The sequence below is a fragment of the Nyctereutes procyonoides genome, unplaced genomic scaffold (genome assembly GCF_905146905.1).
Source record: "Nyctereutes procyonoides isolate TBG_1078 unplaced genomic scaffold, NYPRO_anot_genome, whole genome shotgun sequence".
Lineage (NCBI taxonomy): Eukaryota > Metazoa > Chordata > Mammalia > Carnivora > Canidae > Nyctereutes > Nyctereutes procyonoides.
The window spans coordinates 12,520,246-12,545,254 of NW_026575155.1; the positions used below are offsets into that span (position 1 = coordinate 12,520,246).

At 40.0% G+C, this 25,009-nt stretch overlaps 1 protein-coding gene across 3 annotated transcripts in view; it reads right to left on the reverse strand.

Annotated features, from left to right (window-relative positions):
• Window positions 1-25,009, reverse strand: part of BRWD1 (bromodomain and WD repeat domain containing 1) — a 121,880-nt gene that overhangs the window by 93,697 nt on the left and 3,174 nt on the right. For all 3 annotated transcript variants that reach the window (XM_055313324.1, XM_055313323.1, XM_055313322.1), the window contains exons 5-8: window positions 5,267-5,417; window positions 3,108-3,206; window positions 2,577-2,737; window positions 1,261-1,482 (exon numbers count right to left, since the gene is read on the reverse strand). In XM_055313324.1, the coding sequence (XP_055169299.1) occupies window positions 1,261-1,482; window positions 2,577-2,737; window positions 3,108-3,206; window positions 5,267-5,417 (633 nt within the window). The remainder of the gene's footprint in view (window positions 1-1,260; window positions 1,483-2,576; window positions 2,738-3,107; window positions 3,207-5,266; window positions 5,418-25,009) is intronic.

The following is a 25,009-nucleotide window of genomic DNA, read 5'->3' on the forward strand; positions in this document are numbered from 1 at the left end:
TAGCAGCAGCACCTTGAAAATTATTATAAATGCAAATTCTTGAACCCTACCTATGACATTTCAGAATCTTTGGTGGTGGGGCCTAGCAATCTGTATTTTAAACAAGGCCTCCAAGTGATTCACATACACATTAAGCACAACTGCTGCTCTGGATCCAACAACTAAGTTACGGGAAACACAGAGGAACGTGGTGATCCACTCTACAAGGATGCAAACGGTGACATCCAAACTATGGAACACCACACACAAACCACCCAATTCTTTTAACAAAAAACCTGTAAGGAGCTTTCTTTAAAAAATTGGGCAAGGGAACACAATTTGCTTTAAGCTTCTTTTAGTAACCGATTATAAAGTGTAAGTTTTCTCTGGTCCCTCAAACAAAATAATGCTATTTACGAGACACAACTGGAAATTTGAACACGAAAAAAAGGTAAGTATGATGGTAACATTTTGGTTGTGTTTTTTAAAAAGAAAGCTTTGGGGCGCCTGGGTCGTTCAGTCAAGTTAAGCATCTGCCTTCGGCTCAGGTCATGATCTCAGGGGCTTGGGATCCAGCCCAGCATCAGGCTACCTGCTCAGTAGAGAGTCTGCTTCCCTCTCCTTCTGCTCCTCCCCCTGCTCAAGCATGCACGAGCAAACTCTTCTCTCAAATAAAATCTTAAAAAATAAAAAAAGAAATCTTATCTTTTAGAAAGATATACTGAAATACTTACAAAAGAAATGATATGAAATCTAGAATTTGCTTTAGGTACAAAGTAAAGAGGTTGGAGCAAAAAACTGGCCACTGGTTGATGGGCACTTAAGTGTTCATTATACTTTTCTACTCTGTGTATGGCCAAAATTATCCTCCATAATAAAGTGAAAAGATTCTTTAAATATACTTAAGCAAATTTAACCAACTTAGTGAAATCCACTTTAAAACAAAGTAGAAAAATCATTAACCTATCCTGTTCATAACTGACACTATCCGGGGCTCAACTGTAAGCCTAATGGAGGCAGTAAGTCATCCATCATGTCTTCATGTAAAGCCCTAACTGCACTGGACAACATTACCTCACCCTTCCAAGATTCAGGGAGGTATAATTAATTACATCTTCTCTTGGTTAAAACAGATCACACAATTTCTAAGCATTTTATTATTTCTCATCTCTAAGTAGAAAGAGTTTTATTTTTTTTTATTTTTACTTTTTTTTTTTTTTAGGAGAAAGTTTTAAAGGAAAAGGAGATCATACACAAATGCGCACACTAAGGCTAGTTTACCTGTAAAGATGTGATTGACCCCGTGTGTCCTTGGAGCACAGCAACTGGGGCACAAGTTCTCAAGCACCACACTCTAATTATCTTATCACAGCTCCCTGCAGCAATCATTGTATTCTCATAGTTTACTGCCATATCTGAAATTTCTGCAGAATGACCTCTTAGTGTGGATAATAGGCGGCCATTGTGTGTTGACCAAATCTTCACCAAACAATCATCTGAACCCTGAGAAAAAATACACCCAAAAACAAATGTTAACATAGCAAGTTTTTCCTAGCATTTTTAAAAATACTATTTCATGTGTCACTCAGATGAAGGAACTATAACTCCTCTTCTCTTTCCAACTGTACAATACACTGTAAACTAGGACTCTTATGGTCAGAACACTTATGGAACAATAGCTTTTTTCTGCAAATCAAATAACATCTATATGAAAATTTCATACTATGAAATTTTCATTTCTGTGGCTCAGACATTATAAAATACTATTTTCCCAAGATTCCCCACCAAGTAATGAGTCCAACTGGAAGTTTATGACTCACTTATTTCAATTAACAATGGTTAAATGTCAGTTTAGCTCACATCAAGCTAAATAATTTGATATGCATTAGGACAGATCTATGGTTCACCGACTGAGTTAAGTGGTAATCTCAAAAACTAAAAAAATAATAGGACTAGCACTCTAATTTTAAATAACCAAACACAGCCTCAAATCTGTAGCACCAGTCAGCACCCATCTAACTCGGCAAATTTGTGAGTACCTGCTCTGAATCTCACACCTGAAAAAGGAAATTTATTAAACTTCTGACCCATGGTAATTTTCCCTTAAAAAATTAAAATGTTAGATTACAAATATTACAGAGTTTTATAATAATTATAATCTTCCACTAATCAAATAATTAATTTCCCTGAATCAATGAGTAATCAATATGAATATGAATCACCTACAGGGATTTGGATTTTTATGGAAGCTTTGGTTACTAGACATACTAGAAACTATCCTCATCAAGAAGTCTAGAATGGGCTAGAAGGCAAGAATTAGGTGTGTATATTTTTAAGATCCTTGATGCTCATGCCCACAAACCTTTGCTCTAGGTCAATGTCTCACAAACACCACACAAGACCTGGCTATCTGCATCTGAATGTCTTGGGCCACTTAATAAAAATGCAAATTCACGGGCCCCACACCAGATCTATGGAGTCAGAAACTCTAAGAATGGGAACCACAGAATCCATGTTTTATGAGATCTCCTAAATGATTCTAACACACACTGAAGTGCTCCAAATGATACCAAATTTAGTTTAAAACGTTAACTCACGGTAAAGATTCTATGTCCTGTCCTATCAAATGCTACACAGTAAACAGCAGATAGATGTCCGAGAATCCTTCTGTGCATTTTTATATGCTGATACATAGTTCCTGGAAATGCTGTGCTAAAAGTGGAACACCCTGTGAGTTGTTTTCCTCGATGTATCTCCACTAGGAAATAAAAACAATGAAAATGGTTAAGGAAGAGTCAATGTGTGAAAAACGAAGAAAAACTCCACAATTTCTAGAGGGTCATAGAATCTATGTTCAAGAAATCCTAAGGACACAAGTTTTTCTCCCCAACTCTGTTCTAGTATAATCACCACTATGGGCCTCTTATTTACGGTATAAGATTAAATTTCATTACTTTTTATTACGTTTAGTAATAACTTTAGGAAAACAATAAATCTGGAAATTGACACTTATTACTATTGAAACAACACTACCAGTATTTCCTTTTAAATTTTAACACAACCATTACAAAGTGGGTCAAGAAATTAAAAACATAGTTTCGGTCACCTGCCAAGCCACGCTCACTCACCAAGACTGGGTGGGGAACCGTAATTCACCGGCATTTCTGGAGGTCTTCCTCTGTGAAGAGCAGCAAAGGCAGAGCCCTTCCAAACTGTGTGCCTGCAGTCTTTAAAACGAATTTTAGATACACATAAAATCTTGAAAGTTAACCCCAAGAAAGATTTTATAGAATACTTACGTATATTGTAACAAACTGTTTATTCAAAGTTTTACCAACTAATATACTTTAACAGAAAAGCCCTAGAGGTTTATTAGACTATTTCTGAAGGGGAAAAAAAATTACGACATCTCAGATACAACAACAACAGCTAACATGAGAGTATAGCACTTTACAATGTACAAAGTGCTTTCCACGTACATCATCTCATTGAATCCTCACAACAACCCTGTGAGGTAGGTGTGATCGCCAACGCACAAGTGAGGTAACTGAGGCTCAAAGGTTCTGGGACCTTTCAAGAGACCCACTGCCAATGACCAAGTCCGGATGGACCATAAAACCAGATCTTTTGACTCCCAAGTCCTAGTCAATGCCGAGTGAGTTTTTATTTGTCAATGCAGAATTACACCACACAATATGAATGGTAAGAGAGCTTAATCACAACGGATCCAACTTTCCCAAAATGGAAATTTTTTAAGAAATATTTTATTTGACTTCTATGAAAATCCTTAAAATGTTAACGGAGTTTTAAAATTAATTTTGGCCAATATTACCATGACTTTAATCTCCTTAGGAAATACTGACAAAATTAAGTGGCTTTCCTCTTGTTTTAGGATCACGGATAAGCCTTTATACCCTGAGCACATACGTAGGATCTGTGAGTGTGAACACTAATTCTAATTCTAGCGTCCCGTCCCTCTTTGACCTATCAGCAAATACACTAGGAAGAAACATCTGCCCCCTCTATAGGAGATAGCAGCAGAACACAGATTATGCTGTGCCAGAAATTAGCTTCTTCGCAAATGAAAGAAGGGAAGGAAGGCATCATATAAACCTCTACTGAGCCTCGGGTGCCCCAACCTAACACGCATATTACTTTTTACATAAACGGATTCATTACCACTATCATGACCAAAGAGCAGTTACAAGGCATCCTCTCTTGACACCAGTACAAAACAGAAATATGGGCCCCTACCCTAGGGCAGCTGGCTCAAGTCTCTTCTAAGGTCTGCCAGTTCTAAAGCAGTGCTCATCACAAAACGACACAGAGCTTGACACAAGTAAGAAAAACAGAGGAAACAGGCCACACAGGCAACTACTACATAACAACCTAAAATAGGATAATTACAAGGTGAATAGGGACACAGAGAAGGGAGAGTAAGAACAGTTTCCTGACCCAAGCCACCATGTGGCAGGGCCACAGAGCACTAAGAAATAACTAAAGCTGACAAACCAGTCTGGCACAGAACCAAGAAGGAGGGTTGTTCTTTCTCAGTCAAGCTTTACAGCTGGTGGTGCATCTACGAGGCAGCACCACCTCAGCAACAGATCGTAAAGATAATCACAGGGGATGAACTTGACGTATACTCAGGATCAGAAGAGCCAACATTCTTGCCCATTAGCAGTTAAGCCACGTTGTATACATAGATCATATCACATACATATACTTAATCTAAGTGATTTATACCAAGCTAACAGAAAAAGAACAGCAATTCCAAACATTTTGCTACCACATAACTTTGCAAAAAAATTAAATTGATGAAAGAGAACCATGCAATTGTACATTTTTGGTGCTTGATTTCAAACTGCTACCAAATTTAGAAAATCACTTCCCCTTATTACAAAGGGCTTTCAGAATCTAAATACCAAATAAAATACTTCTATAATTTAAAGAGTTTATTAGACACATACAATTACATTCAATGAAGTTATAAGTGAGCTACAAAATGGAAAATTAAGAACTCACATCGATAAAACCTCAAACACATCTCAGAATAAATCCAAGCTTTTTTGCTTAACATCTATACCTTTATCATTTTTTTTAATGCAGAAGGACCCATTAAACACTTATGTAGTAAAATTCAATGTCTATGCTAAATGCAGAGAATTTTATAGTCCACATCATGGTTTATAGTTACATATCGCCTTTCTTTCACAATGCTTACATTACTTCACAATTATAATTATTATTAAGCTACAAAGCAGAACACTTCTTCAAATTAAGGTACCTTTTGCTGTACGTAGCAAAGACTGCCTTCCTGCACCAAGTAAAGAAGTGACTCTTGAAATACTGGGTGGAATTTCTTTATCCAACATGGGACCAATGCGTTGGCAGATTTGCAACAGATGATCAGGAGCCACATGTTTATTGGACAAGACCTAAATTGGAGAGCAAGTTTTAAAAATATTATTCACAACAGTATCAAAAAATATTAAACACGAATAAGTCTGACAAAACATGTAAAAATATGTACAGTGAAAACTACATATCACTGCTGAGATAATTTAAAGAAAATCTAAATAAACAGCAAACTGATCTTTAGGTTCAAAGCCATCCCAATAAAAATCCAAGCAGGGTTTTTTGCAGAAACTGCCAATTTTATTCTAGAATTCATATTCAAATGCAAGTGGCCTACAAAGCACCTTTAAAAAAATATAAAGTTGAGGTATGAAAATAGTACCGGACTTCAGGAATCATTATATAACAAGGATAATGAATTTCTGACAAATGCACAAAGGACAAAAAATAATCTTTTCAAAAAAAAAAACAGAGCTGGAACTGGATATCCAATTGTCAAAAAACTTTTAATTAACTTTGATCCATACATCAAACCACGAACAAAAATTTTTCTCAAGACAGATCACAGATGGGACACCTGGGTGGCCCAGTAGTTGAGCATCAACTGCTCAACATCTTGATGCTCCAACATCAACTGTTGGCAGTTGAGCCAACCTGCCTTTGGCTCAGGTCGTGATCCCAGAGTCCTGAGATAAAGTCCCAGATTGAGTTCCCCAGAGGCAGCCTGCTTCTCCCTCTGCATGTCTTTGCATCTCTGTGTCTCTCATGAATAAATAAAATTTTTTAAAAATAAAAATACACATCAAACACCTTGATGGCCCAGACCATCAAGGGTACATATATCTGAAAAGCCATCATGTATCTGCAGGCTGTCGCTTATCAGAAGCCATGTCTGCCATTCCCTACCTCTAATAGTGGAGATGGTAGGTATGCTGAGGCCAAACAATGCAGCTGGACAAGGATCAGTGACCCCAAAAGAGTGCTGAATTTTTACTGCACGTGATTAAAAATGCAGAGGGTAATGCTGAACTGAAGAGTCTAGATACAGATTCTCTGGTCACTGAGCAGATCCAGGTGAACAAAACCCCCAAGATGTGGTGTAGAACTTATAGGGCTCGTGCTCAGATTCACCCACATGAGCTCTCCTTGGCACAATGAGAGATCCTTACTGCAAAAGACCTGATGGTTCCTAAGCCAGAAGAAGAAGTTGTACAGAGCAAAAGGATATCCCAGAAGAAAATGAAGAAACAAAAACTTATGGCCCAGGGGTCAATTCTATATAGAATAAATGCAGGGCCCCCTTGGTGGCTCAGTCGGTTAAAGCATCTGACTTTGTCAGGTCATGATCTAAGGGGACTGGGATCAAGTCAGGCTCAGTGGGGAATCTGCTTCTCATCCTCTCCCTCTGCCCCCTCCAGTTTGTGCGCTTGTGTGTGCACATGCACTCCCGCAAATAAATAAAATCTTTAAAAAATGAATAAAAGTAAAAAAAGAAAAAGAAAAAAAACATATTTGGGCAGCTTCTTTAATAACAACACATATACCTACCATATTATCCAGGTACTCTATTCCTAGGTATGAACTCAAGAATACCAAAAGCACAAGTTCCTATAAAAAGTTTGTTCATGCACATGCCCCACCTACATCTGGCTGCAGCAGCAAAAGGCTATTCTCTATAAATGCCTACAAGTGCCTCCTGCAATTAACCAGTTCTCCCCGGCCTTGAACCACCTAACACCTACTCAAATGCTTAAGCTGGCCCACAAATACAGATCAGAGACAAAGCAAGAGAAGAAGCACAGATTGTTGGTCCAGTCTGAGAAGAAAGCTGCCAGCAAAGGGGATGTCCCACTGTGAGGCTGTCTGTCTTCTGAGCTGGGGTTAACAGTCGCCACCTTGGTGGAAAACAAGAAGGTTCTGCTGGAAGTGATTACACATGATATGGATCCCACAGAGCAAGCTGTCTTCTTTCCAGTCCTGTGTCGTAAGATTGGGGGAGGCGGGGGGTCTCTACTTCATTATCAAGGGGAAGGCCAGGCTGGGGCATAGCGTCCACAGGAAGATCTGCTCCACTGTTACCATCATATAGGTTAACTCAGAAGACAAAGGAGCTCTGGCTAAGCTGGTAGAAGCTATCAGGACCAATAACAATGACAGATTTAATGAGATCTGCCATGACTGGGGTGGCAATGTCCTGGATCCAAAATCAGAGGCTTGTATTGCCAAGCAGGAAAAGGTAAAGGGCTAAACTGGCCACCAAACTGGGTTGTGTCCACTGTTGAATTATCTGTATGTAAAAGTAATAAAAAGCTCTTTTTTCTAAAAAATGTTTCCATATAAATGTTCTAAAACATCTTTCTTTTTAAGATCCCAAAAGTAGGGATGCCTGGATGACTCAGCGGTTTAGCCCCTGCCTTCGATCAAGCCCCTAGGGTGTGATCCTGGAGTCCCGGGATCCCGGGATCACACCCTGGGCTGAAGGCAGGCGCTAAAACCGCTGAGCCACCCAGGTGTCCCAACACACTTTATGAGTTTAACTCATAAAGATGCCTAATGTTAACCTGATTTGAATGTATGTCATAAACTTTAATGCTGCATTAAGGTCTCTCAATCATGATGCTACCAACATTTGAGACAAAAAACATCACTGTGCAAGACTGTCTGCATGTGCAGGACATATGGTACTGCTGGTTCCTTTCCAGCAATGGCAAGAGTATTCGCTGTGCCGTGACACCAGCAATGCCCCATACACTTTCAAGCTCCCTGAGAAAGAGCTGCTCCAAAGAAAATTTGAAACATAGTTCAAGATCACACTTTTGGTTCTTATACGTCAATTCAAATATAAAATAAGCCTGGATTCAATATAAAGTTATGGGGTACCCAGGTGGCTCAGTCAGCTGAGTGTCTGACTCTTGGTTTTGGCTCAGGTGATCTCAGAGTCCGAATGAGCACACGCCCCCCCCCCCCCATAGGACTCTGCTCAGCTCAGAGTCAGCTTGAGATTTTCTCCCTCTTTCCCTTCCCCCTGCTCTCTCTTTCTGTTTCAAATAAATAGGACGTTTAAGTTTTTGTTCATAAGTTCTAGTGACAGAAGGGGCTAAATAAAATATCTTCAACTTTTCAACCTAACTTTTGTTTCCTACCCTGACAGAAAGCCCACGGCTCTATCAAAGCTCAGGAAGATATCAAAGTGTTTTTTTTTTTTTTTTTATAAATTAATTTTTATTGGTGTTCAATTTACCAACATACAGAATAACACCCAGTGCTCATCCCGTCAAGTGTACCCCTCAGTGCCCGTCACCCATTCACCCCCACCCCCCACCCTCCTCCCCCTCCACCACCCCTAGTTCATTTCCCAGAGTTAGAAGTCTTTATGTTCTGTCTCCCTTTCTGATATTTCTCACACATTTCTTCTCCCTTCCCTTATATTCCCTTTCGCTATTATTCATATTCCCCAAATGAATGAGAACATACACTGTTTGTCCTTCTCCGGTTACTGTGGCCAAGTTCAAAAAGGGTGTTGCCTGAGTTCTTCTCTGGGATTTTGATGGAATCTTGTCTCACATTTAGATCTTTCATCTATTTTGAGTTTATCTTTGTGTATGGTGCAAGAGAGCGGTCCAGTTTCATTCTTCTGCATGTGGATGTCCAATTTTCCCAGCACCATTTATTGAAGAGACTGTCTTTCTTCCAGTGGATCGTCTTTCCTCCTTTATCGTATATTAGTTGAGCATAAAGTTCAGGGTCCACTTCTGGGTTCTCTGTTCTGTTCCATTGATCTATATGTCTGTTTTTGTGCCAGTACCACACTGTCTTGATGAACACAGCTTTGTAGTACAACCTGAAATCTGGCATTGTGATGCCCCCAGATATGGTTTTCTTTTTTAAAATTCCCCTGGCTGTTTGGGTTCTTTTCTGATTCCACACAAATCTTAAAATAATTTGTTCTAAGTCTCTGAAGAAAGTCCATGGTATTTTGATAGGGATTGCATTGAACGTGTAAATTGCCCTGGGTAACATTGACATTTTCACAATATTAATTCTGCCAATCCATGAGCATGGAATATTTTTCCATCTCTTTGTGTCTTCCTCAATTTCTTTCAGAAGTGTTCTGTAGTTTTTAGGGTATATTTTGAGAACCATTTGAATGGTAAATGGTTCTCCAACCTTTTATTTTCAGGTTGTAGGTGTCCTTCTGTCTAAAATGAGTCTCTTGTAGACAGCAAATAGATGGGTCCTGTTTTTTTATCCAGTCTGAAACTCTGCGCCTTTTGATGGGGTCATTAAGCCCATTCACGTTCAGAGTTACTTGAACTTCTTCTTAAAGGGGAGTTTTAAGAGACCCCCTTAAAATTTCTTGCAGAGCTGGTTTGGAGGTCACATATTCTTTCAGTTCCTGCCTGTCTTGGAAGCTCTTTATCTCTCCTTCCATTTTGAATGAGAGCCTTGCTGGATAAAGTATTCTTGGTTGCATGTTCTTCTCATTTAGGACCCTGAATATATCCTGCCAGCCCTTTCTGGCCTGCCAGGTCTCTGTGGAGAGGTCTGCTGTTACCCTAATATTCCTCCCCATGAAAGTCAGGGACTTCTTGTCTCTTGCTGCTTTAAGGATCTTCTGTTTATCTTTGGAATTTGCAAGCTTCACTATTAGATGTCGAGGTGTTGAACGGTTTTTATTGATTTTAGGGGGGATCTCTCTATTTCCTGGATCTGAATGCCTGTTTCCCTTCCCAAATTGGGAAAGTTTTCAGCTAGGATTTGTTCAAATACATATTCTGGCCCTCTGTCCCTTTTGGCGCCCTCGGGAACCCCAATTAAACGTAGGTTTTTCTTCCTCAGACTGTCATTTATTTCCCTTAATCTGTCTTCATGGTCCCTTAATTGATTGTCTCTTTTTTCCTCAGTTTCCCTCTTTGCCATTAACTTGTCTTCTATGTCACTCACTCGTTCTTCCACCTCGTTAACCCTCGTCGTTAGGACTTCTAGTTTGGATTGCATCTCATTCAATTGATTTTTAATTTCTGCCTGATTGGATCTAAATTCTGCAGTCATGAAGTCTCGTGAGGCCTTAATGCTTTTTTCTAGAGCCACCAGTAGCTGTAGAATAGTGCTTCTGAATTGGCTTTCTGACATTGAAGTGTAATCCAGATTTTGTGACTCTGTGGGAGAGAGGGCTGTTTCTGATTCTTTCTTTTGAGGTGAGGTTTTCCTTCTAGTCATTTTGCTCAGTGCAGAGTGGCCAAAAACAAGTTGTATTGGAACACGGGGGAGTATCACTGGTCCGTCCAGCTGGTCTTCTGGGGGAGGGGCCTGCTGTGCTGATTTTCAGGTGTTAGCACTTGGGGGAGCTGCTCTGCCCCCTGCCTGGGGCAGGGCTCAGCGGGGGTTGTTTACCCCGTGGGGCCCCAGGAGGAACAGCAGCAGTTGCTATGGCAACTCTGGAAGCCTGGATTCAGCCTCCGCAGGAACTACGGGCTCGGGGCTCTCGGCTCTCCGTCCGCAGGGCCTGGAGGCTTCGGGGCGGGGCCGCTGATCTGCTCAGCTCGGGGCAGGAGCGTCCTCGCTGTCCTGGGCCCTCCCGGCCTCTGCCTGTCCCGGGGGAGGCCGGATCCTGGGCTGTGTCCCGGCGCCCTGTGCTCCGGGGCCTGCGCTGTGGGATTCGCGCTCCCGCCCCGCAGCCCCCTCCGCGGAGCCGCCGCCCGAGCCCCTCCGAGCTGCTCCGGTCGGTCCCTCCGTGCGCGCTGCAGCCCTTAGGGAGCTCGGAGCACTCTCCCGGGGCGCAGGTGTCTGTTAGTGTCCCGGGAGCCCGAGGGCATCCCCGCCCTCCTGGGTCCTGCTCCAACTCCCTGCGAGCCCCTTTCCGCCTGTCCGGGAAGGTTGGTGCAGCTCCTGCTCCTCCGGGACGGGGACGGGGCTCTCCTGTCCTGAGGACACTCGCCCCGGCCTCAGCCCGGCTCCTCGCGGGGCCCCTCCCCCTCGGAGGCCTTTTGTTTCTTTATTTCTTTTTCCCCGTCTTCCTACCTGGATAGAAGCGTGAACTCTTCTCACTGTAGCCTTCCAGCTGGTCTCTCTTTACATCTCAGGCCGAATTCGTAGATTTTCAGGATGGTTTGAAGGTTATCTAGGTAATTTGGTGGGGACAGGCGATTTGGGGACCCTGCTCTTCCGCCGTCTTGCCCCTCCCCTCCAAAGTGTTTTTTTTTAATACTAATTAGCACTCTGTGCTTCAAAGTGTCAGCATGTAAAAGTCCAAAAACTGTTGTAGATAATTAGCTCATCATCGGAGGGAAGAGAAAGATAGGAGGAACTAGAAGGTAATTCCAACAGGGCCAAGAAAATCACAGATCTAAGAACTTGTCAGTAATGCAAATCTGAAAACAAAACCCCCACTGAAGGACTCACATTGATCGACCTAAATAATGTTATCTAAAGGCTTAAGAAAGAGAAAATTACTTTAGGCAATGGCAACATGGCTTCTATAAGGCAGAAAATCACTCTAACAGTTTTTTTTAAGATTTCTACTATTCAGGTAGATGGATAGATAACATTTAATGGCTTTAAGTTTTGAGATACACAACCAAGCCTGTCTCCTCAGTGAAGACTTGTTCCTGAAAACAAGCTATACCAGACATAGCTAAAAACAACTTCTCTAGATAGAAAGGGTACAGACAGAAATTTTTAAATAGAGTGCTTCCCAGTGCTAGACATGGTCTTATTTTCTCTCTTAAATGATATACAAGGGGAACTTTATAGATTCTATTTGCTGCCTGTCTTAAAGAAGCAATAAAACGGATTACTAAAATAACAGGCTTCAACATAGGTGTAGTTAGGCAAAGTCCAGGTGTTGTAGGAACATGGATTCCATGCAGCAGCTATAATCCCATAAAGATAATTACAGATTCACTGCATTTCTGAGCATTCTAGCACAACCATAAAAGATGGAAGGGGGGGAAAGGGGTGTTAACCTAATCTTGTATAAAACAAGGCATTTCTGAAAGTAATGTAGTTCTACTCCCAATATAGGGAATAAAAATAATGAACAGAAAGTAGTTATGAATTTGAGCTCCAACACTGGGTATAGAGATTGCTTTAAAAGAAAATCTTAAACAAAAACAAGGGGCACTTTGGGAAGCTCGGTCTGTTAAGCAGTCAATTCTTATATTATTGTTAAAAATTGGTACCATATTGACCAAATTAATGATAAAAAACGTTCCTTCAGTATTTTTAAGTCTTACACAGACTGGTAAGGGTCTCTACCAACAACTTCAGTAAGGCAGTTATACAACGTCCTCAGGAATCAGGCCAGAACTAAGTCCCTTCCAACACCACATAGCCAATCTCTCTACCATCTTATTTTTTGTAAGCCACAGTCAGTCTCTGAAAGTTTATCAGCCACAATCCTAGGATCATTATATTACTGTATCACCAAATACTACTGTGAGTATGAAGTTCTTCAAGACTAGGGTAGCAGCTGTACAAAGTAGTAGTAGGGTCTAGATAATGTGTCTAACTGGAAGGTTATGGGAGAAAGTAGGTTTTTCTGTAAAGTTTGGGATCCTATAATCTCATCAGGATCTAGAACAAATGTTTAGTATCTTTAATACATACCTATCTGGGGGAGCCCAGGGTGGCTCAGCAGTTTAGCGCCTCCCTTCGGCCCAGGGCGTGATCCTGGAGTCCTGGGATTGAGTCCCAAGTCAGGTTCCCTGCATGGAGCCCGCTTCTCCCTCTGCCTCTGTGTGTGTGTCTCTCATGAATAAATTAATAAAATCTTAAAAAAAAAAAAATACACACCTATCTGACTTTTAGCTTTCCCTCAATGAAACACCATCTAGAAACCTTACAAAGGAAAACACATAAACTACCACAGATCACAACTCCTAGAGTACACAGTAGAAATGAGACAAGAAGTGACAGAGAGCATGGTCTTTGATACAAAATTTAAAAACTAGTGTCTTAAGTAATTCCCCTCAGCCTCTGATGCCACAGAAGTTCTTGACCTCTTTTCTAAGCTTTATAAATAAATTCAAATTTAGTAGTCAATGGCACAATAAAAATATCGCTAAAGATGTGAGAAGGGAAAACAGCTTAACTCTCAGTTTATACAAAAGGACTTAAGGAGAGAAATGATCTAGTATTAGCACAAAGACCCTTCATTCAAAAGCACTGATTGTAATTCAGGAAAGATAACTAGTTTTATAGCTTCCCCTACAGCCACTATCTCCCCTACTTCACACCACCTCACTTCTCTAGACTCCTTCATAACTAGATGGCCACGTGATGTAGTCCTGGCCAATGAAACAGAAAAGAATCTCCTGGAGCAGGGGAACATTCCTGAAAAATTCTCCTCCCTAATAAAAGAACCCTTCCCTCCCATCACTTCTAGAATATGATGGCAACCATAAAACTAAGCATTCTGAGGGGGAAAAAGTCAAAATGTCAAACTTGGCTCAATCAAAAAGACAGAAAGATGAAGTCCTTAATGATACCATTAAATCACTGTATCAGTTCCACCTACAGACTTAAAAGACATCATTATATATCTTTATTATTTAGGAGACTGCTTCTAAGTAAAAAATGTATCCCATAATTCTATAATCATGTACCACACAATCACACAAATTTTAAAGCACTGTCCACCAATCTGAAAATCTGAAGCAAAGTCATCCATCAGCCATCTCATAAAATGAGGCTTACCTAGAAAATGCTATTAATGCCTAAGCCAATACCAAATGAGCACATATCCTTAGTATTTCTATGTAATCTATTAATATCATTTTCTTCTTCCCTTAGCAAAACAACGAATCCTGTTTTAGATTATAAAAGCTTTTCCAAATTACTCAGAAGAAGAAAATCTAAGATTCTGATATTCTAGATAGGCAGTTCTGACTAAGCATCACAACAGGGAGTAAGATCATCTGAAAGGAATAAAATACAAAATGCAAAAAATACTCAAGGGCTACCCATAAGTAGGCTGACTTCTGAAAAGAAACCACTAAACTTGAGATTATTCTCTTGTAACATCTGAAAGTAACTGAATTTTCTAAGCAGAACATAATTAAAATAAACCTATGTGAAGACTAATTAAAGTCTGGATCCTACATGGAACTTAATGAAGAGACAAATATTCCCCAAAAAGTCAAACCTGTTGTTGTTAATATTTCACAATATATATTAAAACAGAAGAGACGGGGTGCCTGGGTGGCTCAGTTGGTGAAATGTCTGCCTTTGGCTCAGGTCATGATCCCAGGGTCCTGGGATGGAGCCCCCATCAGGCTCCCCACTCAGTGAGAATCCTGCTCCTTCTCCCTCTGCCTGCCACTCCCCCTGCTTGTGCTCGCTCTGTCAAATAAATCAATAAAATCTTTAAAATAAAGAGACAGGACACTTAAATTTTTAAATGAATTTTAAATATGCTACCCCCTACAGAATATATGAAGTCGCAAAGTACAGGTCAAGTAACAATTTTAGCCACATGAACATAGCAAAGATCAAAGCTTTCAGTACTAATGCAAAACATCTTTTAGCCAGACTTAGTTTATCCTTTTTTTTTTTTTTTAAGATTTTATTTGAGAGAGAGAACATGCACAAATAGGCAGAAGGAGAGTGAGAAGCAAGCTCCCTGCTGAACAGAGAGCCCAACACAGATGACTCACCTGGGGCTTGATCCCAGGACTCTGCCCGAAGGCAGATGCTTAACCAACTGAGCCACCCAGGAGCCCCTTAGTTTATCATTTCATCAACCAGTCTGCCATATTCTAAATCACCAACCCGGAGCAGCCCAGGTGGCTCAGGAGTTTCGCACTGTCTTTGGCCCTGGAGACCCGGAATTGAGTCCCACCGTCGGGCTCCCTGCATGGAGCCTGCTTCTCCCTCTGCCTGTGTCTCTGCCTCTCTCTCTGTGTCTCTCATGAATAAATAAATAAAATCTTTAAAAATAAATAAATAAATAAATAAATAAATAAATAAATAAATAAATAAATAAATAAATGAATGAATGAATGAATAAATGAATGACCTGTCGGAATAAAACCTATTCATATCAGCTATGTTTTTAAAATAAATTCATAAAACTGAATACAAACAAAATAAGAGCTTACAAAGAGTCAGAAAGCCCTGCACTTGATGCAGATTCTCAGTCGGAGTCCTGAAATATATGAAATAATTCTTAAGGAAATACGATTATATCATTCAGAATAAAAATATTATTCCCCCAAATGAATAAAGAGCCAGAAAGCATCTATAGTTGCACAGCTAATTCATTCAAGGTATATAGTTCAGAATCAACTCCTTTCTAATTGGCTAAAAGTTTAACACTATATTTAAGGACCACCTTCTTTTTGAGCTAAAATCCTGAGCAAAGGTAATTTGATAAAGCATTTTAGTAAGAAATTTATTATAAAACCTAATCACTAAAGTAGTAAAGAATGTTACAGGAATGGAGACAAAAGTCAGCAAGAATGTAGTACATGAATGTACATGTACAAGAATGTAGTACAATGTAGTACTGTCCCTGTAGAGAAAGAAGATTCAAATGGTACTTGCAAACTGACAATTTGGAAAAGGCAAGATTCGTACCTCACACCAACCATGTGCTCAAAGGAACATGAAGACATTACAAAGAAACTACAAATGGACTGGAAAAAATAATGATGAATAGATACATAATCCTGCCTTTATAATACTAATCTTTGAGTGCAAAAGGGCTTTAAGGACAACTTTAAAGACAAAATGGAGATTAACAAATATAACCATAGAAAAAACCTTAAACCTTTGTAAAAAACAAAAGCTCCCAATAAGACTATAAAGCAGCCTGCAAGCTGGGACAGGAACCTAGAACACATGGCCGACTAAAGAACAACCTAAAGAAATGTAAAACATTCTTACAGAGTAAGACAGTAGTAAAAAAGCAGGTAAGAGATGTAAAAAGGCAATTCAGAAAAGATGCATTATTGACAGCCATAAAAAAAAAGTCTTAAGCATATAATTACTGGGTGAGGGTTTTAGGTTTCTTAGGTTTCTTTACTTCTGAATGGTTTAATTGCCAGACAGTTGGAAAGGATTACTGGTTTAAGAAAAAGCCCCAAATCAGTACAGTTTTTATTGCATCTTTAAAATATCACAAATAACTGAAAAATCATCTGGCATCTTGCTGTTTCTGTAGCTGGAGAACATAAATCTTATTCATCAGCCTGAACTGTTCCTTTTTCAGAAACATAAATGCTATCCCAAAATTTTCTGATACCTTGTTTTTATCGGTTGTGACTTGCTGAATTGAAGCAGCTGAATTTGATACAAGTTCAATGTCATTTCATCTTCCCAGGATTGAGATACAGAACAAGCAACCCCTGGCCTCACCCAAACCCTGTGGATATGTTTTTCACCCAAGAAATTTCAGATTTCAACAGGAGAACTATTCTCCAGAATAACAGCACTGATGGGGAAGCAAGCATACACAGACCTCATCTCGTACTGGAAGCCCAGTGTAATGCCCTCGGTTACCTTCTGTAAACGACTACAGACGGTGCAGACAGCAGCCAGGTCTGTTCTAGTTCCGACCATTTGTCAAGTCAGAGCCTCTTCTTTACATCACTCTTCAGTTACACCCCCACATAAAGACCACTACCAACATCCTCAAACATTTACATACATATGTAGACAAATTTAATACAGTCAAAAAAAAATTTTTTTAAGATTTATTTATTTATTCATAGAGACATGGAGAGAGAGGGGGGCAGAGGCACAGGCAGAGGGAGAAGCAGGCTCCACGAAGGGAGCCCGACGTGGGACTCAATCCAGGGTCCCTAGGATCATACCCGGGGCTGCAGGCGGCGCTAAATCACTGCACCACCAGGGCTGCCCTAATACAGTCAAAATTTAAGGCTTTATTTTTTTTTTTAAGATTTTATTTATTTATTCATAGAGACAGAGACACAGGCAGAGGGAGAAGCAGGCTCCATGCAGAGAGCCTGACATGGGACTCGATCCAGGGTCTCCAGGATCATGCCCTGGGCTGTAGGCGGCGCTAAACCGCTGCGTCACTGGGGCTCCCCAAAATTTAAGGCTTTAAATTAAGGTTCTACCACAGGGTCTTTCTCCAGCAAAAGTTTCTCAATGTGGAATCCAGCCCGAAATACATCAATGATAGTTTAACAGATACTAGAGGAAGGGGGCAGTGGAATCACCTGATCCACTGCCATCCAGGCAATGTGGCTTAGCAGTCCAGTTAGCCCTACCTAACTAGTTACAGGACCTTGGACAAGATTCTAAGACTTCAGACTCCACGTTTGCAAAAAGAATAGGTAATACTGCATCCTTACAATGTACAAGTTACACTTCTAACTATTGTAAGATTTTGACTAATTTAACTCTTCACTACATTAATGATAATACCTAACACATACACAGTGCTTACTACCTGATACTGTTCCAAGAACTTCTAAGAACACTAACTTACTATATCCCCCAAACTATTCATCTGCATTTTACAGATGAGAAAACACAAGCACAGGCATTAAATAACCTGCCCAGAACTAAAGAGCTAATAAACGGCAAAGCTAAAAATAAGAACCCTGGATATCTAGTTCACAACTCTCCAGCATCACTGGATCCTTGCACCTGGCTATAGTGCATCCTAATTAACATGGCAAGTAACAAAATAATCAAGGAGTATCTGAAGAGGTTTAGAGCCAAAATGGCCCCTAGAAGTTTTTAAAACTAAATATATATATATATATATGCAGACTGATTAAAATCAACAAAGAATTTTTTCTAAGCAGCTAAGGTCTCACATCCAAATCTCACTCATCCATCCCATTACAAATAATAAGCAAAGTCAAAGTCCCTGCCAAATTCTGAATACTGCACATACAATTCATACCCTCCTAAAGAAATGGTGGAACTTAAAAAAAGGGGGAGAGAGTGTACAACTTCCATGTATCTCACAGCCATTCCAGTGTAGAACATTACTCTGACCTACATATAAAGCACATGTCCCAGAGAGATTTTAAAAAATCAAAGAGCACAGAAAAAAATCATTTAATAACCAACCTGCTGGTGATTGGTTCTCAACAGAAAATATACTAAGCATTAAGCCACATAAATTCTTTCAATGAACACTGAGAGCCAGGAAAGACAATGAACACTATATGCCAGGAAAGACAATTAAGTGTACCCACACAGGACTGCAGACAGTTACATGTTCCACATAATTTTGTAAAGTTGAAAGCAGTCATTTATTTCAACTATTAAAAGGAGATAATCTGTTAAACTACTGCCTTCACTTTAACAATGAGAACAGGTTGGTCTAGCTTAAAAATAATTTTTAATCCCGTCACAGAGCTGAGAAAACAAGTCTACCTACATCAACTACATCCCAGAAACTGGTAAGCCCTTCTGTGACCAGAGAAAGATTCACAGTTGCTTTCATCCCTAGCAGAGAGGGAGGAAAAACTGACCACCGATGAGAATAAGGAAAAATCTGTCAAACTTTTAAACTTCATAGTCTACCCGTGGGCTGGCATGTCTGATGCCTGATGCAAATCCTGAGGGCCCAGTCAGAGTCTACACCACCCCAATTCTTCCCACAGACCTTCACCAACTGCACAGGGCCAAAAACAGGATACAGAGCAGCTGTCTATGGCCATACCACTCTGAACGCGCCTGATCTCGGAAGCTAAGCAGGGTCGGGCCTGGTTAGTACTTGGATGGGAGGATGCAGAGCAGCTGGGGAAGACCCAGTCCATTTCAAGTGCACTCCAGAGGCCCTCTGAAGGCCAAGAATAGAAAGCCCAGGGCTCAACTAAAGAGCAAAGAGATCTCCTCAGCAACCCAAAAGCAGGCAACTGGGCTATAAAACAGAGGAAGCTCTGTCAAGATTTGGGAAGCTGGCAACTTGGCTATAAAATATAGACCTCTCTAGGAATTCAGGCCCCATGTTGGGCTCCATGCTAAAGCCTACCTAAAAAGATAGATACGGGGCAGCCCCGGTAGCCCAGCGGGTTTAGTGCCACGTTCAGCCTGGGGCATGATCCTGGAGACATGGGATCTAGTCCCACATCAGGCTCCCTGCATGGAGCCTGCTTCTCCTTCTGCCTGTGTCTCTGCCTCTCTCCCTCTTTCTGTGTCTCTCATGAATAATTTTTTAAAATCTAAAAAGAAAAAAAAACTGACTTCTGTCTTACCAGCAGACAATTACTGCCTAGTCAGCTTTCACCTTTTGATGATGCAAGCTGCCTTGTTGAACTGGACAAGCGGCAAGGAACAGACAAAGCGCAGCCCGCAGACAACTAGGAACTGAGACTCCTTAAGTCCAACAACCCTGAGAACTGAATCCAGCCAAAAAATCAGGCGAAGGCACCTGGCTGGTTCAGTAGGTTAAGCGTCTGCCTTCGGCTAAGGTCATGATCTCAGGGTCCTGGGATCAACTCCCACATCGAGCTCCCTGCTCAGAAAGAAGTCTGCTTCTCTTTCTACCCTCCTCCCCCCTACTTGTGCTGTCTCTCTCTCTCTCTCAAACTTTAAAAATAAAAATTAGGTGAGCTTGCAGACTCTTCTATAGTCAAGTCTTCAGGTGAAACCCCCAGATTTGGCCTAGAGACTGAAACAACTCAGTTCAGCTGTGCCTGGACTTCCGATTTACAGTAACTTTGAGATAATAATAAAGCTGCATTGTTTCTACCCACTAAGTTTGGGGTAACCTGTCATGCAGCAATAGGTAACTACTACAGTACATCACAGTTAAAACTGCTGAAAATCAAAGACAAAATGAAAATCTTAAGCAGCAGCCAGAAAAAAAAAGCATTATTTTGAAAGGAGAAATAATAAAACTGCCAATTTTTCAATATTAATGCGCTGAAAGGAAAAAAAAAGTACCAACCAAATTTCACCTTTAAAACAATGTTTAAATATAAAGACAAAACAAAAATATTTTTAAACCAAAAAAGAAAAAGGAAAACCGAAGTCATTGCCAACAAACCTTCATTAAAAGAATTAACAACGTTGTGCAGACTGAAGAAAAATAATCACAGATAAGACACATGGGAAGACAGGAAGGAGCTGAAGATACCAGACAAGGCAGACGGTGGGTAAGCAAATGAGTATTAACTTTAAAACAATAGCAGTAAAAAAAAAAAAAAAAAAAAAAAATAGCAGTAATGTCAGGAAAAATGTTAACATATGTAAAAGTAAAATATGATAATAGCCCAAGGAACAGGAGGGTGACAACAGTTTTTATTTATTTAGGAAATGGTAAAGTAACATACATGGTCAACATATTTTAACCTCTAAGATAACCACTAAAATAAAAATAAAAGGATATATAGCTAAAAAGCAATAAAGAACAAATGGTATAATATCCAAAACAGAGAAGAAATAAAGAGATGGGAACATATATAAAAGATTTCTGGGGGATCCCTGGGTGGCGCAGCGGTTTGGCGCCTGCCCTTGGCCCAGGGCGCGATCCTGGAGACCCCGGATCGAATCCCACGTCGGGCTCCCGGTGCGTGGAGCCTGCTTCTCCCTCTGCCTGTGTCTCTGCCTCTCTCTCTCTCTCTGTGTGACTATCATAAATAAATAAAAATTTATAAAAAAAAATTATTAAAAAAAGATTTCTGGTAGACTTTACACAATTTAAGTAATTAAGTTACTTAAATTATAAATAGTTTAAAGACTCCAAATAGAAGACTGAATAATAAAACTATATGCTGTTTACAGGAGACATACTTAGAAAATGAGAACACGGAAAATGTTTGCTTTAATAAAAGTAGAAGGACAGAAAAAGACACACTCTGCCATCACTGAGAGAAAACAGGGCTGGCTGTACGAAGGCCAAGTCAGACTTTGAGGCAAAAAGCTATTATGAGAGAAAGAACATTTCCTAATTTTTTAAAAAAGGGGCAAATTCTGGAGAAGGCAAAAACAATGGAAACTGTAAAAAATATCAGTGATTAGGAAAGAGCGTGGGAAGCATAATTAGGCAGAGCACAAAGGATTTTTAGGGCAATAAAATTATTCTGTACAATACTGTATTAGTAGATGTGTGTCATTTGTCTAAAACCACAAAACACACAATACCAAGAGTACCCACTGTAAATATAAGAGGACCCTAACGTAAACTATGGACTTGGGTGATTATGTTGGGTCAATACAGGTTCATCAACCACAGCAAACGTACCATTCTGGGGGATGAGATAATGAGGGAGGCTGTACACTTACAAGGGACAGGGGGAGATAGGAAATCTCTATCCTTTGCTCAATTTTGCTGTGAACTGAAAGCTACTCTAAAAAAGTCTTCATTAAAAAAAAAAAAGTCAATTCAATAAGATAACAATTATCAATTTGAATGTACCTACTAACATAACAAAAAAAAAAAAAGAACTGGGGGGAAAAAAGCTAACTATCATCACAGATGGAGATTAGAACAATCTTTCTCAGACACCAACAGAACAGCAAAAATCAATTAAGGATTTAAACAATGTGAAAGGGGATCCCTGGGTGGCGCAGCGGTTTGGCGCCTGCCTTTGGCCCGGGGCGCGATCCTGGAGACCCGGGATCGAATCCCACATCGGGCTCCCGGTGCATGGAGCCTGCTTCTCCCTCTGCCTGTGTCTCTGCCTCTCTCTCTCTGAGTATCATAAGTAAAAATTAAAAAAAAAAAAAAAAGACTTTCTTATTAAAAATTAAAAATAAAAAAAATAAACAATGTGAAAGGAAAAAAGTCATGTGACTTTTGTCCAATAGATCCAAAGGACTGTTATGATTAGGTGAACCTCGGAAAGCAAGGTACTTAGTAACTATCCTCTTTTCTTTTTTTTTTTAATTTTTTTATTTATTTATGATAGTCACACACACAGAGAGAGAGAGAGAGAGAGGCAGAGACACGGGCAGAGGGAGAAGCAGGCTCCATGCACCGGGAGCCCGACGTGGGATTCGATCCGGGGTCTCCAGGATCGCGCCCCGGGCCAAAGGCAGGCGCCAAACCGCTGCGCCACCCAGGGATCCCAACTATCCTCTTTTCAAAGCAGCATGGTTGGGGTGCCTGACAGGTTCAGTCATTAAAGCATACTCTTAAAAAAATAAATAAACAAATAAAAAAAATAAAAATAAAAAATAGAGCATACTCTTGATCCAGGATACTCAGTTCAAACCCCACGGTGGACGGAGAGCTTAAATAAAGTAGCACAGTCAAGGCTGAGTGACTCCTAGATAGACCACCACCACCATTATTCAGCACCCAGCTATAGGGTACCATTAGTTCCCCATCCCATGTTGTGTTCATCTGTAAATGGGTAAATACCAGGTATCATACTCAGACATAAAAGCTCACAGAGACCATTCTGTTTTCTCATTTAGACCCTACAAATACAAATTAAGGGAAAGTCTACGCAATTAGGACTCTTCATCCTACCAACATTTTGATACTTTTAAGTGCTGATTATTACTGTGTGCCAGGTACTGTAAGCCATCCCCCACCCCGCCCCGCGTTGACAACAACCCTTTGATACAACTACTATTATCTTTGTTACACAGATCAAGAAACTCAGGTAAAGATCAGAACATCTAGAAGCAGCACGAGTCAGGATTATAGCCCAGATACTTGGCACAAAAACCCAAGTTTTTAATTTCTATACCACTGTATTGCTAGACTATAACTTGTCATCAGACTGCCTTGATCATTAAGTGTTCCCAAATTATCAATGAAAGACCTATAAAATGATACATCTCCATAGTCAACCACAAAGGAAATCCAGAATCCAGACAGGAAAGAGATTAGCTGTGTCAGGATCCCACGAGGTAAATAAAACAGTGGAGTCAGTCGCAATACAATTATCCAGTACAAAGTTGTTTTTTGTTTTAAAAAGGTACATTAAGTAGCCCTGCTATAAAAAAAGCTCAACTCAACCCTCAAGTAGAGTCTATCTAACAGTACACCCAAATTCTAAGTCTTGGTGTATACTCTACCATAACCTGATTCCTTAATCCAGCAGGAAGCTCACAATGATACTGCTCCCTGCCCCAAGCCCCTTGATTTGGAGAGTTAATCCATAACTGAAAGAGATGGACAAATGAGATGAAAAGAAAAACGTATTGATACCTTTGTGCAAATCAGTTATTCTGATACGGTAACAGGTTTTGTAATGACTAAACTATTTTTAATATTTAGGAGAGTAAAAAATAATTACAATAAATTTAAAATATACTTACAAGTATTAACTTTAGAAAGATTACACTTAGATTTGACAAAGTTTGCAATCTTGAGGTAGCTGAAATAATCATGTATTTGTAGTACAGTGTGGTGCTCACTTCAGCAGCACATATACTAAAATACTATGGTGTAGAAATGCTCAAGGAAATTTAAGACAATTAACTTGGTGTTAAATACCTTAAAATTAAATTCTCAGGATGCCTGGGTGGCTCAGCAGTTTGGCGCCTGCGTTTGGCCCAGGGTGTGATCCTGGGATCCTGGGATCCAGGGATCCAGTCCTGCATCGGGCTCCCTACATGAGGCCTACTTCTCCCCCTGCCTGTGTCTCTGCCTCTGTGTGTGTGTGTGTGTGTCTCTCATAAATAAATAAAATATTTTTAAAAAATTTCAAAAAAGAATAAATTTTCATTACAAATTAAACACTAATAAAAATGAAATTTACTTGTTTCTAGATATATTACTGAATTTATAAGATTTATAACTGAACTTAAAGATTTAAGAAAAATGACTACTTACAACTCGAACCGTATTTCAATACAAACAACTTTTAAGCCTTTTCCTTAAAGGCCTAATAAACATTTTTTTTAAGATTTATTTATTTATTTATGATAGACAGAGAGAGAGAGAGAGACACAGGAGGAGGGAGAAGCAGGTTCCATGCCGGGAGCCTGACGTGGGACTCGATCCTGGGACTCCGGGATCGCACCCTGGGCCAAAGGCAGGCAGGCTCTAAACCGCTGAGCCACCCAGAGATTCCCCTAATAAACATTATTTAAAGAAAAAGCATAATGACACTAAATCCTGTAACAACAAACTCCAATGTAAGGATTTCCTGATTTACTGGTTCAGAAAGACCGTGGCCTACAAAATTGCGTGTTACTCAATTACTGAGTGAACTCAATCACATTTGCCTTAAACATGTCCTTCCTTTAAAAGTGAGGTCCTTCCTCACTCCCCATGAACACCCTAATTACATTTTACAAATTCACAGGTCCAACTACTAATGCACGGTTAGGTCTTAAGAGATAAGTAGTCCCAATTCTTTTAAGAAGTATCAAAAATACTCTTACTTCCAAAGTACACGCTGGAATGACAACAGGGTCCCAAGTCTAAGATAAACTCTAACTTTGTGAGCAGTGAGACTGGAATCACCTGAAAGGTTTCAAAAAATAGCAATGTCCAATCCTAACACTAAAATTCTGATTTAACTGGTGTGGGTTATGGCCTAGGCATCCAGATTTTATAAAGCTCCCCAGATGGCTCTGATCCAAAAAATGAGGACTACTGAGAAAAAGGAGTAAATTAAACACCACAAGGAAACAGCATAAGGAAACTATCAGATAAAACCCAAATGTGAAACACCCTACAGGCTGACCAACTCAAGCGTCTTTAGGAAATCAACGGTACAGGAGAAAAAACTATAGAAGATTAAAAAAAAAAAAAAAAAGGAAAATAAATTCAGTACAA